The 15900-nt window shown below is 50.9% G+C and overlaps 7 protein-coding genes across 7 annotated transcripts; 5 read left to right on the forward strand and 2 right to left on the reverse strand.

The window, feature by feature from the left end:
- Positions 1-666: 666 nt before the first annotated feature.
- Positions 667-1622, reverse strand: BU25DRAFT_448025 (uncharacterized protein; the record flags this gene model as incomplete). Its single annotated transcript, XM_033709574.1, has 3 exons — positions 667-700; positions 890-1154; positions 1262-1622. The coding sequence occupies 3 exons, from the start codon at positions 1620-1622 to the stop codon at positions 667-669; spliced, it is 660 nt and encodes a 219-aa protein (XP_033562782.1).
- Positions 1623-2939: 1317 nt separating this feature from the next.
- BU25DRAFT_38344 (UBC-like protein) lies at positions 2940-4335 on the reverse strand. Its single transcript, XM_033704280.1, has 2 exons — positions 4003-4335; positions 2940-3949 (listed from the first exon to the last, which is right to left on the reverse strand). Exons 1-2 carry the CDS (start codon positions 4052-4054, stop codon positions 3099-3101), a joined length of 903 nt encoding a protein of 300 aa, XP_033562783.1. The 5' UTR covers positions 4055-4335; the 3' UTR covers positions 2940-3098.
- A 571-nt stretch (positions 4336-4906) lies between these two features.
- On the forward strand, positions 4907-6677 carry BU25DRAFT_410139 (heme oxygenase-like protein). The gene is made up of 2 exons (XM_033706212.1): positions 4907-5384; positions 5440-6677. Exons 1-2 carry the CDS (start codon positions 5323-5325, stop codon positions 6503-6505), a joined length of 1128 nt encoding a protein of 375 aa, XP_033562784.1. The 5' UTR covers positions 4907-5322; the 3' UTR covers positions 6506-6677.
- A 143-nt stretch (positions 6678-6820) lies between these two features.
- Positions 6821-7410, forward strand: BU25DRAFT_410140 (uncharacterized protein). The gene is made up of 3 exons (XM_033706213.1): positions 6821-6887; positions 6941-7038; positions 7094-7410. The coding sequence occupies exons 1-3, from the start codon at positions 6853-6855 to the stop codon at positions 7288-7290; spliced, it is 330 nt and encodes a 109-aa protein (XP_033562785.1). The 5' UTR covers positions 6821-6852; the 3' UTR covers positions 7291-7410.
- A 1296-nt stretch (positions 7411-8706) lies between these two features.
- On the forward strand, positions 8707-9066 carry BU25DRAFT_457890 (uncharacterized protein; the record flags this gene model as incomplete). Its single annotated transcript, XM_033710149.1, has 2 exons — positions 8707-8799; positions 8863-9066. The coding sequence occupies 2 exons, from the start codon at positions 8707-8709 to the stop codon at positions 9064-9066; spliced, it is 297 nt and encodes a 98-aa protein (XP_033562786.1).
- Positions 9067-10099: 1033 nt separating this feature from the next.
- BU25DRAFT_430877 (cytochrome P450) lies at positions 10100-11794 on the forward strand (the record flags this gene model as incomplete). Its single annotated transcript, XM_033708628.1, has 7 exons — positions 10100-10319; positions 10371-10469; positions 10516-10638; positions 10704-10833; positions 10915-11186; positions 11309-11415; positions 11465-11794. The coding sequence occupies 7 exons, from the start codon at positions 10100-10102 to the stop codon at positions 11792-11794; spliced, it is 1281 nt and encodes a 426-aa protein (XP_033562787.1).
- A 2101-nt stretch (positions 11795-13895) lies between these two features.
- BU25DRAFT_339368 (alpha/beta-hydrolase) lies at positions 13896-15653 on the forward strand (the record flags this gene model as incomplete). Its single annotated transcript, XM_033702769.1, has 4 exons — positions 13896-14302; positions 14357-15287; positions 15334-15469; positions 15520-15653. The coding sequence occupies 4 exons, from the start codon at positions 13896-13898 to the stop codon at positions 15651-15653; spliced, it is 1608 nt and encodes a 535-aa protein (XP_033562788.1).
- Between the last annotated feature and the right edge of the window lie 247 nt (positions 15654-15900).

Genomic DNA, 15900 nt, shown 5'->3' on the forward strand with positions numbered 1-15900 from the left:
TAGTGGTCAGAGGTATAGTCAGACACTGTACGGACCAACCGATACCGCAACACATTTGATCTTCGCATGATGTTAGATCAATGCAGTGAGGTCTCAATGCAAGGGGGTTCTTATTCCGCAAGGAGGAATATCTGCTATGCCCAACTTCCTGGACTGAATCGTTGACCTCGCGGAGACATTGAAAGGTGAAGACTTCTCAATTCTTGGTGTCAGTCCATTCGCGAGATCAGGTGTTGCTGGACGAGCATGACTGAAGCCCAAGATGAGACTGGGCAAAAGCCATGCAGTGAATGTCGGTGTTCTCATGATGCGGAGGGTCTGCAGAATGGAGATGGACATTGTATAAAATTGCCATCGGGTGCTAGAATGACGACAATGTCCTTAAACCTTGTTGTTGATGGTATTGCTTCAGGTTGAGGGTCTGGGTGCATGAAGGCGAATCACAGGCGTGCGTGGCGTTCCCCGAATGTGCTGAGTGGTGAATCTGCCACGGTATCTTATGGAGCTCCTGTGCGAAGCATTTAGGGTCTAAAACGACGTCTTTTGGGACTTAGTGGTGAAGTTCGATTGCACGGTGGAGTACTTCAGTTCCTCGTTTTGGTAAAATGCAAAAGGACTGAACAGGCGACAAAGAGGTGGGTTAAGGACGATTTAATATATTGGAGGTTATCGTGAATGTGGCAGATTGGGAAAGCCATCGCTATAAATAGTCAAAATTGCTTGCCTTCATACATGCCTCAGCAATGAATATGAGAAGGGGAAAGTGAAATAGGTGAACCGCGGAAAAGATGTGTAGAGAGATGAACATTGTAGAGACAAGTAAGAAGACAACCCACTTGTCAAGATATGTAAAAAACACCAGAGCGACATCTGAGCTTTCAGTGCTGACATGCGGCTTGTGAGGCTTCGCTCAATCTGGCCAAGGCGCTCCTGTTCTTCCTCCTCAAACTGCTGCACTCGATCTTGATGAGCACTCACGATCGCCGTACGTGACTGGGGTTCGGCAAATGCGAAGTCGTTCTCGGGATGCAGTGCTAAGATGTCTGGAATCTGGCTGATGGATAGTCCGCTGTCGGGCACTTGGTGGTAGATATAAGATTCGAGCTCTTCCAGAGGCCAGTACGACTGCATGGCAATGGCAATAAACAAGCATCCTACATATCGTTAAGTCAGACAATGAGATGAGCACGCTGCAGTAACCGGCTCTCATGGCAAGTCCAAGGACGCTTGTAGTCGGTGAGGTTGAGTGGCAGCGACCAACCTTCTTGCGTAATTGTGTACGCTTGATGGAAGCGAATGATCTTCGAACGCGCATTGGCGAAGAAGTAACCCTTCCAAAACTTTTGGTCATATACTGCTGCTTCAGCCAGTATACGAGGGTGGAAGAAGAGGTCATTGATCTGGTTGCGCAAAGGATTCACTGCGAAGGTACCAATACTGTGACGTGGTTGCTGTGGGACCTGGAGAAACGCGAGCGTGGATAAATCACGACGACGAGAATAGTGATTTCGCAAAGGTCCGGTATAGTACGCTCGGGCATCAAGCCCATCTGATGTGACCCTAAGGGCAGCGATGTGTATTGCTTGCTCATGAGATATGATTGCTTCCTCAGCGAAAGCCATCAGATAGATCTCGAAGTACTCTCGTTTTTAGAGGCGACCGTTCTTCGCTAGGAACAGCTGAGTCATGATGACTTCGCAATCCTCGCCGCCCAAGAGCCTGCGTCCCGCGAGTGCCAGAACAGATCGTGCAGGTTTGAAGCGGGCGATCCAGTTATGTTCAGGGACGCCTAGCTGACTTGCTTGGACTTGGACTCCATCGAAATTCAGAGTCAAGTCTCGGTCACTTATGAGGTATCGGTCAAGCCGCTCAAGTGCAAAGACATCTGAGTCTCACGATTCAGTTACGCCCCGATAGGCGAGATCAGTGATAAGCTTCCGGCGCTGGTAGCCCTCAATGGTGTCATTGGCGGTTTGGACTGGCTGCTTGCTTTATCCGTGGGTGGTACTTTCGTCCACTAGGGGATCTGCTGGTCGCTAGTTCTGGGATGGTGCAGACCGCCAGTGGATACTTTGTCGAAGATATCACTCGCATTATTTGATAAAGGCATGGCCGAGTGAGCAATATCGCACTTTTTTTTGGCGGCTCGAGCTCGGGGCTGAGTGCTGTAGGTGTAGTGACCAGGGGCCAATCGCCCGTGGGCTCAAAGGCGCCCGGTGCTGGAGAAGTCGTGGACAGAGCAGTATCGCATGTGGGTTGCTTGGTCTAGGTCAATGGTACATCGAGCGATTCGCAATGGTCAGTACTTACCTGCAGTTCCAGTAATCGCGTACTAGACTGCTCATCATGGGAAGATGCTGGCGAGTACTCGTCTATACTGCGGCGTCGGTGAATCGAATGGACTTTGCTGATGCTGGCGGCAATGTGACTTTACTTGCTACGTCTGAGAATCAACGAAAGGCTGGGTGTGTGATTCTCGTGCGCGGTACTGGCCATCGTGTCGGGTATGGACTGAGTAGGTGGTAGAGAAAAACTTTTTAAACTCCATCGTCGATGTGACCGAAGATAAGACTAGCGAGCAACGTGGCAGCAGAACACTCATTGTGATAACCAGGGTGGGCATGTGGTCGAAGTCTGGGTTGTTTGTGGGTGCAGGTGGCTAAGTCCAGTGTATGTTGTGAGGAGGCGGACGCGAGGGTGGGGCTTTGTTGTTGAGGCTGGCATTCAAGGTGAAGGAAGGAGCTGTTCTCGCCATTTGGTCCATGCGTCTGCTTCGACCGTGAGTGAAAGCCACAGGAGTACCATCGATAATCGCTGATCCATGTAGACGTGCGATTTCACTTTTATCACCGTCATTGCCCCCTCTTTGGGTCGTCGATGATCCTGCATAAACCGTAAGAACTGAACAAGGTTGCAAAAAGAGACGTCTGCGAAAAGATGCAGTTGAATCCATTGGGCCCATTGGGCCATAGACCATGGTTGATGACCTGGAAATGTATACGAAAAGAAACAACCCATATTGACAACTCCATCGCTCGCTGTGAGTACAAGAAGAATAATTGTCGGACCGGTGGACAACATCAAAGCCACGCCAGACCCTACAAGATGTCCAACTTCTTAATGACCATGAAGAGCAACATGGCGATGACGCCCCAGATGCAGGTGTCAATCCAGGCAAGCGAACGGTCAGGGCTCTGCTGGACTATCTGCTGTAGAGGTGTAGCTGGTACTGTCCTTGTGGGCCTTGGGGTGGGCGCAACTGATGCCGCCGGTGTTACCGCTCGTGCCGAAATTGCTGGCGCAGCTGATGCTGTAGGTCGACTCGATGCATCCTGCTGCACCTCTGACTCGATAGCTCTGCCTTTCCCCTTATCCACCTTTCCAGCCTCAGCCTCCCCTTCCTGCCCCAACTCATCTCGATAGGCAAGTCTCAGCTCCTCAGGAACCTCCTCTTCTTTCCTCCCGCCCTCTTTCTCCTCGATCTCCTTGACAGCTTGCTCTCTCTCTTTCATGATCTCAGCATTGCTCTTCCCACACCCAGCACACATCCACTTTCCACTGTCTCTCGCCATCCTCTCCCTCGCATCCTTGCTGCACTCAATACCACCCAGCTGCCCCTTTGCATCGGTGTCCATGAAGCTCCTGATCGCCACTAGCGCCGTTCTCACGCCCCAGGCTGGCTGCCACGTCTCTTCATGATGTCCAGAGATACTCAGGCAGATTTCACGGTTCACCTCGAATCGTCCCGTGGGCGTGAGAAATCGGAAATTTGGCGGTCGTAGAGGGTACTGTGGCGGCAGTATTATGCGTCCGTGGTAGATACCGCCGGCATATGCGGAAGGGGACTCTGGGCCTTTAATTGTGAAGTGCCATTCGAAGATGTTGTCTTCTAGCGGTTCGGCATGATAGTCTGGAGAGGGAGAAATAGAGAGCTCAGAGGCTTCCTTTACTTGAATCGTGTTAGGAACATGCAAGGGGTATCGGTATGAGGGCTGAGCTCACATATGCGCTTGATGGTAGGGTTCTTGGTGTTAAACTGCCCGCGGGTGGACATGGCCGCGATGTAAGATGAGGAAGGAGGCTACAACAGCTCTCACCGGCGGCAGAAGTGCTGGGAGCTGTCAAAGTGTCTGTGGTTTGCTGTTCGGTGGTCGACTGCCGAGAGCTGAAACGTTGACGTGGATGTTGCGACTGCGCTCGGTGGAATACCGGCCGTGCGTACCGCTATCGATAAGCTCAATCGACCGCCCCACCTGCACCCCGCTAGCATTCACTCTGGGGTACATGTGGGCTTGTACCGCGGAATGTCGACCAAATTTATAGATGGAAAATTAATGCAAATGAGTATTTCCGCCACATAAAAGCATTCGAAGAAAGATGTTGAAGTCATAACTATACTCTTGTATCTTCACTCGACGTCTCACTTAGTACAAGCTAGCGGGGACACAGCCTGGAGGTATACAAGTCAACACAGTAGATAATGAGGCGTGTGACATCTTGGTATATGAAACCATGGTAGAGCCCACGTTTAGCTTTTACGCTATGCCTGTCCATGATATACGAAGTAAATCCACAGTTGTAGTGCTTTTGGTCTTCACATCAGACATCGTCCCTGCGCAAAGTCGACTGGTCTTTCTCCACGCTATTTGAGTACGCCAGCGCCGGTAGAACTTGCTCCCCTTGGAATAAGCTGGAGAGCACATGCTGCTAACACTGCACGCCTTCCATTTTTATACAATACAACTCATGGTCCGTCTGGCCAAGCTGCTCCCTTCGGCGCCGAACAGCACGGCCCCTGATCTCTACATTGTCAGCCTTAGCCGCGAATCGCAGTCCTCCCACATGCCCAGCGCCCCATGATCCACGGCTCGCATCCGCGAACCCTGACGATCACGTTTCTCCATCATCCTGCTCTCTTCTCTGTATCCTGTTTCAACTCCATCGTCACGTTCACGCGGTCAACGTCTGCCTTCATCAGGTCGTGTTCCACAGTGGCGAATAAATCCCTGACGTCTCGAACGCCACTCGCTTGCATCTAGGCCGCGTGCAGGGCCTCGGGACAAAATGACACCATCAACCGATCGAGATCGCGCTGCTTGTCTGCCTGCAAGACCGCTCGGTCCAGGCACCGTGTGAGTTTACCACGAGACGTGACATTCAGGCTGTTATGCGCGTGTGCTGTACGCACGCGCTGGGTCTAAGGGGTTCAAAACGGTAGTTCTGCAGTCGACCGTTGAGAAGGGCGTATGAGAAGCTGTGCGCCGCTGCGCAAGAAACGCCTTTGTTACAACCGCTTGTAGACTGTACCACACATCGTTGACCATGTTGGAGAGCGCCAGAGGATTGCCTGTGTCCTTGGCAGGCGAGATCAATGCAGCAACACGGTATGCTTGACAATTAGATCGATTAGTATCTTGCGTATACTCACAGCATGCATAGCACACTACATACCAACCTCAACCGTCTGATAACAAGCCGCCTCCCCCTCGGCCTACCATCACACACGACCGACTCAACCCTCTACGCAACCGGCCTCCTACACTTCGCGCACATCTACCTCACCTTCGAGAGCTTATGGGCAGACCTAATAAGCGTCCATGCTCGCCCCACCTCATCGTCCGAATCTACATTCGATCCCTCTCCAGCCAGTCAAGCAACATCGCCGCTGCTCTCATACCTCCTAGTAAACCCCTACGACTCGCCCTCCCTCTTCACATCCACACTCGGCGCACCTACACGCCCGTCGCCACAGCTCGCCTCCTTCCTCTCCACACTGCGTCCGCAGGGGCTCCCCCGCTCTGGGCGTCTGAAGAAGGATCTCGAGTATCTGCTTGGTCTGCACCCCACAGATCTCGAAGTTCTGCTTGCAAAATACCCTGGCGACAAGGTAGCAGCTTTCTGTACACACATCCGAAAGAGCGTACATGAGAGGCCATGGACGTTAGTGGCGTATGCGTGGTGTTTCTACATGGCCGTATTCTCTGGCGGAAGGTGGATAAGAGCAGGGCTGCTGAGAGCTGGTGACGGCTTTTGGCCCGCAAGAAGTGCAGAAGACGGCACTGGCCTGGAGGAGAGAGGACTGAGCTTCTGGCACTTCCCTGGCGCTCACGACGGCGAAGATATCAAGGCTGAGTTCAAGCTCAGACTTGAGGACGCGGAACACATATTTGCACCTGACGAGAGGGTGGATGTCATCGAAGAAGCAAAGAACATCTTCCAGCTTTGCGCCGAAGTCGTCTACGAGCTTGATGACATGGTCGGCTCCGCTCAGGTTGCAACACCTCAAAGCGAGAACCCGGTAGCACAGGCTTTGAAGGAGACGCCGAGCGAGAAACACGTCCTCATCGAGCGTCCTGTTAGTCATAAGTATGTGTTCGGTCCAGCCAAGTCACTGGCCGCGTTGTTACGGCGACCGGAGATCACAAGCAGCTTGGTGGCTTTAGCATGTCTGGTCTGCGTTGCGCTGTCGCCGACTTTGGATATCAATTTGCTGCAGGACTGGTAATATCCTTTCGTGTGCATTTTCTCGCATTAGTATGACGGTAATGGGTGCACGTTTTAGTTGCTTCTTGGTCTCGTCAAGTGTTGGTTTTGAGTATGCATGGCAAGGAGCAAGATACCCTAGATGCACTTTGCAGCCTTAAAGATCTACTCAGTCAATATAACATCATTCTTTCCTAGTGTGATCAATTTTGAGATGCTCGCGCTGGACACCGCATGGTATCGCTCTCGCTCTCGCTCTGGGAGAAGACCGAGGCACGTGCTAATTACATAACACAGTTTCTATAAGCAGCCTTGCCAATCATCTCTTCACATTTGCATCACCGATTGATCTCGTCTCATTAAACTACCATGGCAGAACACCCATCTTTCACGCTCGCTGGCCTTCGTAAGCACATCGCTTTACATAGTGTCTAGAGGTCCAAACGTTGACAAACAATGCAGTTTCGGCCGGCGGAACAGCCGGCTACCTCCGCACACGCTCAACACCATCTCTCGTTGCAGGTCTTGTGCTCGGTGCCTCTTACGGTTACTCTGGTGAGCTTTGTTCAAGGCTAACTTCTCAATCAACCCTCACTGACATCGTTGGCAGGCTACCTGATCAGAGAGAACAAGGACTACGGCACAGAGCTTGCGCTGGGAAACAGCGTAGTTTTGCTCGGATCAGCGATCCCAAGGATCATCAAGACGGGGGGACGGGCACCTGTTCCGATTGCGCTCGGTGCTACGGGGCTGCTCGCGACTTATTACTACCAGAAGAAGGTGCGAGAGTTCAGGTACGGTGTATGAGCACTGTAGAGACGATATTACTTGTACGATAGTGTGCGCTACCTTTGTTCGGCCAGCCGCTCTTCCTATGTTCGTAACCACTGTATAAAGGCACAATAATGAAGCGCAGCTCCTGCCGACCTTCAAACTCTACAACCTTTGGGCGACCTTACTCTTCTGATCTAATCTGGTGCTCGCCGACTGACACCGGAGGTAGCTCCGTTGCCGAATAGGGCACGGCATTGCATTGCAGCTCTCTTCTTGCCTGGACCTCAATCTCTTTGCTATTGCAGGAAGATTTGCACCTGGACGTTATTGTTCAGTTGCTAATATGCTTAGTACCGGAAGTCGCCACGTCATGAAATGAGGCCCTGAGTTGCCGCGATGCCGACCAGCAAACTACGACTGCCGTCTGGCAGATCACCTCGTAAACACAGGAAGCTTCAGCGCACAAGACATCTAATCCAGAGTGACCACCAGACATCACGAACAAACCAAGCGAAACGTCTGAAGAGGACCTGAAATGATCAGACGAAAGACGCAACGCTCACGCACAGGCTGCGCAGATCCACCACAACGTTTTCTGAGCAGTGACATTCACCATGGTCACAAGTCAAAATCAGTAGGGGTCATTACAAAGTTTCGACCATGAATTCGGTGCTTGCACTGCCGGATGAGGGCGGCCCGCATTAATACCCGAGCCTAAACTCGAAAGGGTCAGAGCAGATAGATCGTCACCATTACCCTCTGCCCAGAAGGTGCGATATGCAAAGTACGCGACTCGATGTGGAGGGGCATAGGGGATCTTATATTCATCTGAAAGAACTATTTTAACCGAGGACATGGTAGAGTGCATCCTTACACACGATCATCACATATGCCTGTCGACTCATATTTTCAGCAGGTTGACAATGTTGACAGAAAGCTACGATTCGCTCTCGAAATCCGATGAGCTGGGCCGTGGCTCCCTATCGAGCAAAGCTGCAGGGCAGAAAAGGTGTGTGAATAGGGCTCGACGGCACCCTGCATCCTGCATCCTGCATGTCTGCACGGCGAAAGGGGCCTCACTCATGGTGTGTCGATCACGGTACACTGCCGTGCACCTCGCTCTGGGATATAAGGCTGCGGAGCTGTCATAATCCACAAAGCTCGAACTCACCCTTTCGAGACTCTGCTCCGTCACATAAGTTTGCCGTCACTCGTTTCAGATTCAGCAAAGCAACCGTGGCGATCGGACATCGTGCCACCGAGCTCATTCAGGTTTGCAACCATAACTTGATCACCTTGTATCTGACTATCAGATGTAATCAGATCGAGGGGTTCTTTCTCTCTAGGGCATATATAGCTGTAGCGTTGTGATTTTATGTGCGCGCATTCATCGTCAGAGCTTTTGGCTGGGATGATGGGTGGATGCTGTTTGCTCAGCTGATGCACACCATGAAATCAACGTGCGCTATTGAAGGTGCCTCTACGGGCACTGGGAGGCTCATGAAGGATCTCACCCCTGGTAGTATGATGATGGCGCTGAGGGTATGTTAAACTTTTTGAGACACTTACCAAGGACGTTCCGAGGCTGACTTCCCTCGCCTCCAGTTCTGGTGGATCTGTTACTTCTCGTACTGCCTGACCATGATTGACGCCAAAGTCTCTGTTGGCCTTTCGGTCCTCCGCTACATACCCATCACACAAAAGTTCTACCGCTTCATCACTCACGTTGTCATATACACCAGTATCGTTATGGGCCTGGTCTATGGCCTCCTAGCAACATTCCAGTGCAATCCCGTCCCTTACTTCTAGACGCGAGCACTGAGCGTAACAGGTACATGCATCAGCATGGACATCATCGTAGCTTTTACATATATGATGTCTGCTATTTTCGCAGCTTAGCTTCATGATCCCTCCGGTCTTTTTCCATCAAAGGCTTGAATATGAGCAAGAACCCGAAGATCGGTCTTGTCCCTATCCTGAGTATGGCGTGCATGTAGGTAGTCTCAAGCCTCTCGAAGCATGGCACCTACTAATGGTTTCGGCAGTGCAAGAGCAGCAGTCATCTTCCGCTCAGCCTACGTTCAAACGTTCAGGAACCCCGAGTTTCTCTACGCCACAGTCCCCATCGCCATCCGGTCCAAGGTTGAGACGAGTCTTGCCATCACCGCCGGATCTCTACCCATCTTGCGTCCACTGTATCATGTCGCCGACAAGAAGTCCAGCTGGAAGACCAGCTTATTCAGCACACGCCGATCGTACAAGTCAATAGATGCTGACCATGGCTCCAAAGCGATTGCGACAATAGGCAGTGCCATTTTCAGGAATGAGTCGAAGTACACTTTCTGCTCGACGTCTGAGCGCAAGATTGTGAATATCGAGAGCGAGGAATTTGTGCTCGAGGACTGTATGCCCATGACAGGTGGTAGGTTCATGGGTATCAATAAGGTCACCAATGTTTAGGTTGACTATGAGGGTGGCACGGAGTTGTAGTTTGACAACGATCCCGCAAGGGCAAGAAGGACTGACAAAGCAGCGACGGATATGCAGTCGGTAGTAAATGACGCCTCTCGTACGAACACCTTGAGCGATCCCGACCACGTTCCTCGCATTTCCTGCGCTGCAACTCATATTCAAGCAACATAAGATGGGTGTTTGACCTACTCGCAATAGGCCAGCCTACTCCGCTGGCCGCTAGTGTACGTTAGCCCGGCGGGTACACACTCCCTATCAGGACAATCATGTATCGTCAGTGCGCCAAGTGAGTGTAAGTAAAGAAGATACGAAGCGTACGGCAGTTGATTCTACATTCGACAGCAATAAGAGAGGCCGAGTCAGACTCAAGATGCTGCTGCATGCAAGTTCCCTCTTCAACCTGAGCGTGTTAGGCTACTCAGCTGCCTTCATCTTAGATTCGCTGATTGTTCAAACTGTCTACCAACTCTACTTCCATCCACTGGCATTTTCTCCCAGCCCACGCCGAGCTGCTATCTCAACCCTGTGGCTGTACTCCGTTAGTAAGCAAGGCCGACATGAGACCTTCGAGGGACTGCACAAGAAGTACAGTAGGTTCCACCGCGCCAGTCACAACGACCATTGGCTGACGGCCATATCAGACACGCGTTCGCTCCCAATCGCTCCAAACAAGCTTGACCTCAGCGACTCGACCTCGTATCATACCATGTACTCCCAGCATCGGACTTTGACGAAGACAAGTCGTTTTACGATGTCTTCAATACTCCACACACTATCTTCGTGGAGCTGACCTGGAGTTGCGCCGCCAGCGGAGGAAGGCCTTGAACTCCTTCTCGAAGTCATCGATTCAGTCGATGCAGCAGATCCTGTACTCGAAGGTGACCATCTTTGCAAGCGACTATCAAATGCGTAAGACGTGTACCATGCATTCAGTGGGGTAGCACGACCAGGTTGCGAGCTCGAAGTTGTCTAAGGTGAATCTAGGTGCCTTACGGTCGACTTCATCACCCAAGTCGCGTTCGGTAAATCATTCGGCCTTCTCACCAAGTCCGGCAGGACTACCTTCACCGCACCGTTTCTCCAAGCCTTCGATCTGGTCGCAGAGTCTTTCTAGGATCTTCAATACAACTTGATTGTACGATGGCTTATCACCAATATCCCGACATCCATCGCAGAAAAGTTTAGCGGCCCGGCTCGGTACTTCCACCGTCTCCTCTGCACGACCAAGAACAATATCGATGCTTACAAGAAGCGAAGGACTACGGAGGAGGAACTTGATCACGAAGTGATCTTCGACAAGATATTGGATGTAAACGATACGGAGTTGCTGGCTGATGCTATAGATATTCTGGCCGCAGGTTTGGATACGACTGCAAATACGCTTGCAATTGCGCTTGAACAGTTGATCAAGACGCCTGAGCGTTTCGTGAAGCTGAAAGAGAAACTTAAGGAGGCTGGTCTGGGCACAGAGCAAGACTATGATTAGGTGAAGAACGAACAGCTGCCATATCTTGTTTGTATTCGAACGTGAAACAAAGAATTTGATGCTGATGACCCCAATCTACCTCTGTGAAGGAAGTGCTTCGCTACGCGATGCCGGTTCCCAGGCGCCTTTCGTGTATAGTTCCCAAAGCAAGTGCCGGTGCGGATTCACTGGTCGTCGATGACAATGTCATCCCACCTGGTGTAAGTCTTTCCTCTCCGATCTCTATAATTGTCACTGATCACAAATCAGGTTTTGGTAGATATCTCCACTTACACAGTGCACTTTGACGAGAAGACCTGGGGCTCTGATACCAGAGCTTTAAATTCTGAACGCTGGCTCACTAATGATGCAAAGCATCTGGAGAAGTATCTTATTACTTTCTTGAAAGGGGCGAGGCTGGGTCTCGGGATCAATCACGCATATGCTGAAGCTACTTTGACGCTGGCTATACTGGCGAGGAGGTTCAGCTTTGGAAGAGATGAAACGATGACGGACTCTGATCTTGAGCAATTCGACACATTTACGATGGGGGTCGGGGGAAGTGGGTTCCGTGCGCACGTCCGCGAAGTCTCTGCATAGAGACAAGGTCCATTGATGGATAGTCAAACTTGATAATAGTCTATTGGAGATTGAAGGAACGAATCAAAGCCAGATACCAATGGTCCTTCAGATTATCTTGCTACCAGGAGTGGAATACCCTTTTTGAATCGTCTATATATCTGCTTCCAGTTGACTGCATGGTTGCTGACCCTGCGGCATCTGCAAAAAGCATCGTGCGATGCTTCGAGAAATGCTTCACCACGATACCTGAGCTTGCAGGATCTTGTGCGCCTCTGCGAATAACCTGTCTCGACTGATGACGCTGTGTAGAGGACCAATGCCAGTGATGTGCGGCATCTTACGCTCCTCGCTCTGAATTCATGCATCTCTTTCAGTCTTGTCTTTCAGCTTGTCTAAGCCGACAAGGTCCCCTGTTGACTTGGGATGCTGGACCAGTCCGTCATTTACAAGAATGTAATTAAGCGTGATGCAGAATGATAATGGAATACAGCATACTGAGTGCCGAACAGCACTTAATACGGTGTAGATTTGAAGAGCATGCCAGAGGCACTTGCGAGTCCGGGGCTGATGTAATTGTAAACAACTGTCCAACTTGTTTAGTGATAGCTGCATCTCGTTGTCGCTGACTTGCCATCCAACGGCAGAGTAGAGTAGTTGTAGAGCGACACTTCTTCAGATCGCAATGACGTGATGTAGGATCGTATGTTGTGGCTCAGAGCCTCTGTTCGTGGAAGCAGCATCGATAGCATTGTTGATGGTCGAGGGCAGAAATGCATGCGCTGAGTTGGTGGATCTCGTCGCACATACCGTCGACTGCATTGATTCAGCTCCTGGGTCGCCCACGGCTGGACCTAATTCAAAGGCCGAACATCGACCCCAGCAGCCCCGTCGATGCTAGTCATTCGGATTAGTCTTTCTCCTCAACGTAGAAACCGTGTCGAGCGCATGGATCGCCGCCATCACACCTCATCTTTGCAATGACACAGGACCTGCAGGCTTGTTTCCTTGCACCATTGCGTTACGGCCATTTCTGTTGCGTATGGATAGCTTGGTGACAGATGAGAGTATCGCTGCGCTGTTTGAGCTCAATCCAAATCTCTGCTTCAAAATAATTGCTTACGTCCTGAAAAACCGCTTGGAGCAGACACTGGCGTTATATATGGGCTTTACGGGTGAATGCATTATTACATTGCCGACACTTCAAAGCACTTTGGCGCACTGGCATGGTGCTCAGATGCTCACCCAACGAGGTTCATTGTGTTGTCAATTATCGATGACGTGGTGGACAACGGCTTCTCAAAATTGACCGAGATGGGACACGCACGTTCCACGTGGCATCCTCGAACTCTCCTGCAGCACTACACCATCACGACACCTGTCGAATCTACCCCGAATCGCTGTGAGCTATCCACAGTCACAGCGCGACGAACATTTATGTGCTAGCGTTGTGTAATCCTGTGGCTTGCCGACGACGCTACCATGCACCCTGGGGGTTCACGCAAAACTTTAATGATGCGATGTCAGGAGCCCAAGATGCATATTTCACATGAAGAGATATTCGAAGAATGCTATGGCCGCCTTTTAGTCAATTGGTGGATTCTCGTGACAGCGAATATGCGCCACAAGCAAGATTTCTGCATGACATAGGCGAGCGACATAACGCACAGGCAGATGATCAGATGCAGAAGTAGCGCGCACATATCCGTCGTGGTTTCCGGATAAAGGCAACGGTCTATCTCTCCAAGTGCCGTACGAAGCCTTGCGAAGCTCTGGTTCGCGAGCGTCCCATTGGTGGATCTTGCAAATGCGCAACTCTTGGCTTTCCCCATACCCCAGACGTTACCCCGGACCTAAACACGGGGAACATGGGGTTGAGAGTATTGCTTCGTCCGTCTGTCATCTTTGCCCCTGACGCCACTTCAGTCAAGCTGCAAACCTGGGGGTAAATGCATATCTGGCGCGCCTCTCCGCGGTGCTCACTCATGATGCATAAGTACTTTGGCACGATGCATGCCCACTTCAGCAATAAACTTACAGTACTTAAATTCCCAGCCGCGGGTCCCCATTCTCGCCCAGCGTGTGCCTCGGATCATCTCCTGTCTGACTACTGGGCGGCATGATGTGGGCTCTGTTGTTCAGTCTGTCCTGTGGTCTTGTATTCACTACTGCTGCTGTTCAACAGCCAGTCGTGAAGTCGCAGGCAGGTATCTTCCACGGTCGCTACCTTCCTGGGTTTGAGCAAGATCTTTACCTGGGTATCAAGTATGCGCCAACGCCAGTACGCTTCACTCCCGCCAAATTGAGTAATGATACACCAAAGACGCACTACAATGTGACCCAGTATGGTCTCGACTGTACAGGCTATGGTTCAGATACAACAAGGCTGGTCAAAGAGGGTTGGACGAAGCTGGGAGAAGACTGCTTGCACCTCAATGTCGTAAGACCACGAACGAATGAGAAGAACCTACCAGTACTGTTGTGGATCTACGGTGGAGGATGGCAACAGGGTGCTACAAGCGACCCACGGTAAGCACAGAACTCACAATCTTGTCATTGCTTGGAAGTCTGACGCTCCCTTAGATACAACATGAGCTACGTGGTCGAGCAGTCGGTGCTGAACAACAAGCCCATCATCGGCATCTCCATCAACTACCGCATGGCCGCATTTGGCTTCATCTCGAGTGACGAGGTCAATGCAGAAGGTGCACAGAATCTGGGTTTACGCGATCAGCGTCTCGCATTGCAGTGGGTGAATAAGCATATCTCCTCGTTTGGCGGTGACCCAGCAAAGGTCACCATCTGGGGTGAGAGCGCAGGTGCATACTCGGTTGGTGACCACATAAATGCATTCGACGGTGAAAACGATGGCCTTTTCCGTGCTGCTATACTGGAGAGCGGTGGTGCGGTAGGCGCGCCACTGAATGGGACGGATTGGTACCAAGGCATGTATAAGAACCTGACTGCCTCGGTCGGCTGCTCGAATTCGACAAACACACTGCAGTGCCTGCGTGAAGTCCCGTACGAGAGAATCGCACCTTACGGATACGTTGGCCTCGAATGGTTCCATGTCATCGACGGTTCGTTCGTCCCTCGATACGGTCAAGAGTCGCTACTCAGTGGCAGATTTGCAAAGATCCCCTTGATCTTGGGTACAAATACAGACGAAGGTTTTGGTGTGAACGGTGTGAACACAGACGCACAAGCTATAGAACAATTGCTCACTTCGAAGAGATGGAATATTGATGAACAGCAAGCTCGCCGCATACTCGAGCTCTACCCCAACGACCCGACTTTGGGAGAGCCATATGGTTGGGGCAACAGGACATGGCCCGAGTACGGGTTGCAATACAAACGATATCAAAGCATCGCGACCGACTTAACGATGTATGCGCCAAGGAGGCTTCTAGCAGAAAGGATGAGTGACTACGTCGAAAATGTCTACTCTTACAGATGGGACGCACCCAAATTTAATACTACACCAGCTAGTATAGGGGTCAATCACTTTTCTGAGGTATGGCATTTCACTTGGCATGTCGTTCTTGCTAACCTTTAAATAGATACCGTTTGTGTTCGGCAACACCGAACAGCAGATCACACCACTTGGGAACAGTACTGCAAACTTGAAGCTCTCAAACTTGATCATCAGGATGTGGGCATCGTTCGCACACGATCTGGATCCGAACGGCCATGGCAGTAGGTCGCATGCGATTCCGACATCAATTGATTGCTGACACGTAACGTAGTCTCAAACATCGACACGTGGCCGCAGTACGGAAACAGCACATCGAACTTTGTCTTTAGAGCGGATCAAAGTTACATCGAGAAGGACAAAGACAGAGCTGAAGGGGTGGCGTATATCAACACCATTAGGCGATAGGAAAATGGATGTACACAGTAATATTGGAACAATAGACCCACCAAGTGCCTATGCTGCAAATGGACACCAACTATGGTAGCTTATTTATTTGACAAATTTGACCGCCCTGAAATAACATGATTGCGATTGATTGATTGATTGATTGATTGGTTTAACGTCCTATCTGAGTCTAAGACTATGGAAGACGAGAGGAGCAGTAGCTCCTCTGGTAATGCAAAGATTTAGTTACATGAGAGTGAAGTCAATG

Source organism: Macroventuria anomochaeta (assembly GCF_010093625.1).
Source record: "Macroventuria anomochaeta strain CBS 525.71 unplaced genomic scaffold BU25scaffold_13, whole genome shotgun sequence".
In the NCBI taxonomy this organism is placed as follows: Eukaryota; Fungi; Ascomycota; class Dothideomycetes; order Pleosporales; family Didymellaceae; genus Macroventuria; species Macroventuria anomochaeta.

Coding starts and splice junctions, on each gene's coding strand:
- BU25DRAFT_38344 (XM_033704280.1), bottom strand. CDS start 4,054: ATGTCCACCCGCGGGCAGTTTAACACCAAGAACCCTACCATCAAGCGC. Junction 3,950..4,002: donor CCCTACCATCAAGCGCATAT/GTGAGCTCAGCC, acceptor ACACGATTCAAG/TAAAGGAAGCCTCTGAGCTC.
- BU25DRAFT_410139 (XM_033706212.1), top strand. CDS start 5,323: ATGTTGGAGAGCGCCAGAGGATTGCCTGTGTCCTTGGCAGGCGAGATC. Junction 5,385..5,439: donor GAGATCAATGCAGCAACACG/GTATGCTTGACA, acceptor CAGCATGCATAG/CACACTACATACCAACCTCA.
- BU25DRAFT_410140 (XM_033706213.1), top strand. CDS start 6,853: ATGGCAGAACACCCATCTTTCACGCTCGCTGGCCT. Junction 6,888..6,940: donor TCTTTCACGCTCGCTGGCCT/TCGTAAGCACAT, acceptor GTTGACAAACAA/TGCAGTTTCGGCCGGCGGAA. Junction 7,039..7,093: donor TGCCTCTTACGGTTACTCTG/GTGAGCTTTGTT, acceptor CATCGTTGGCAG/GCTACCTGATCAGAGAGAAC.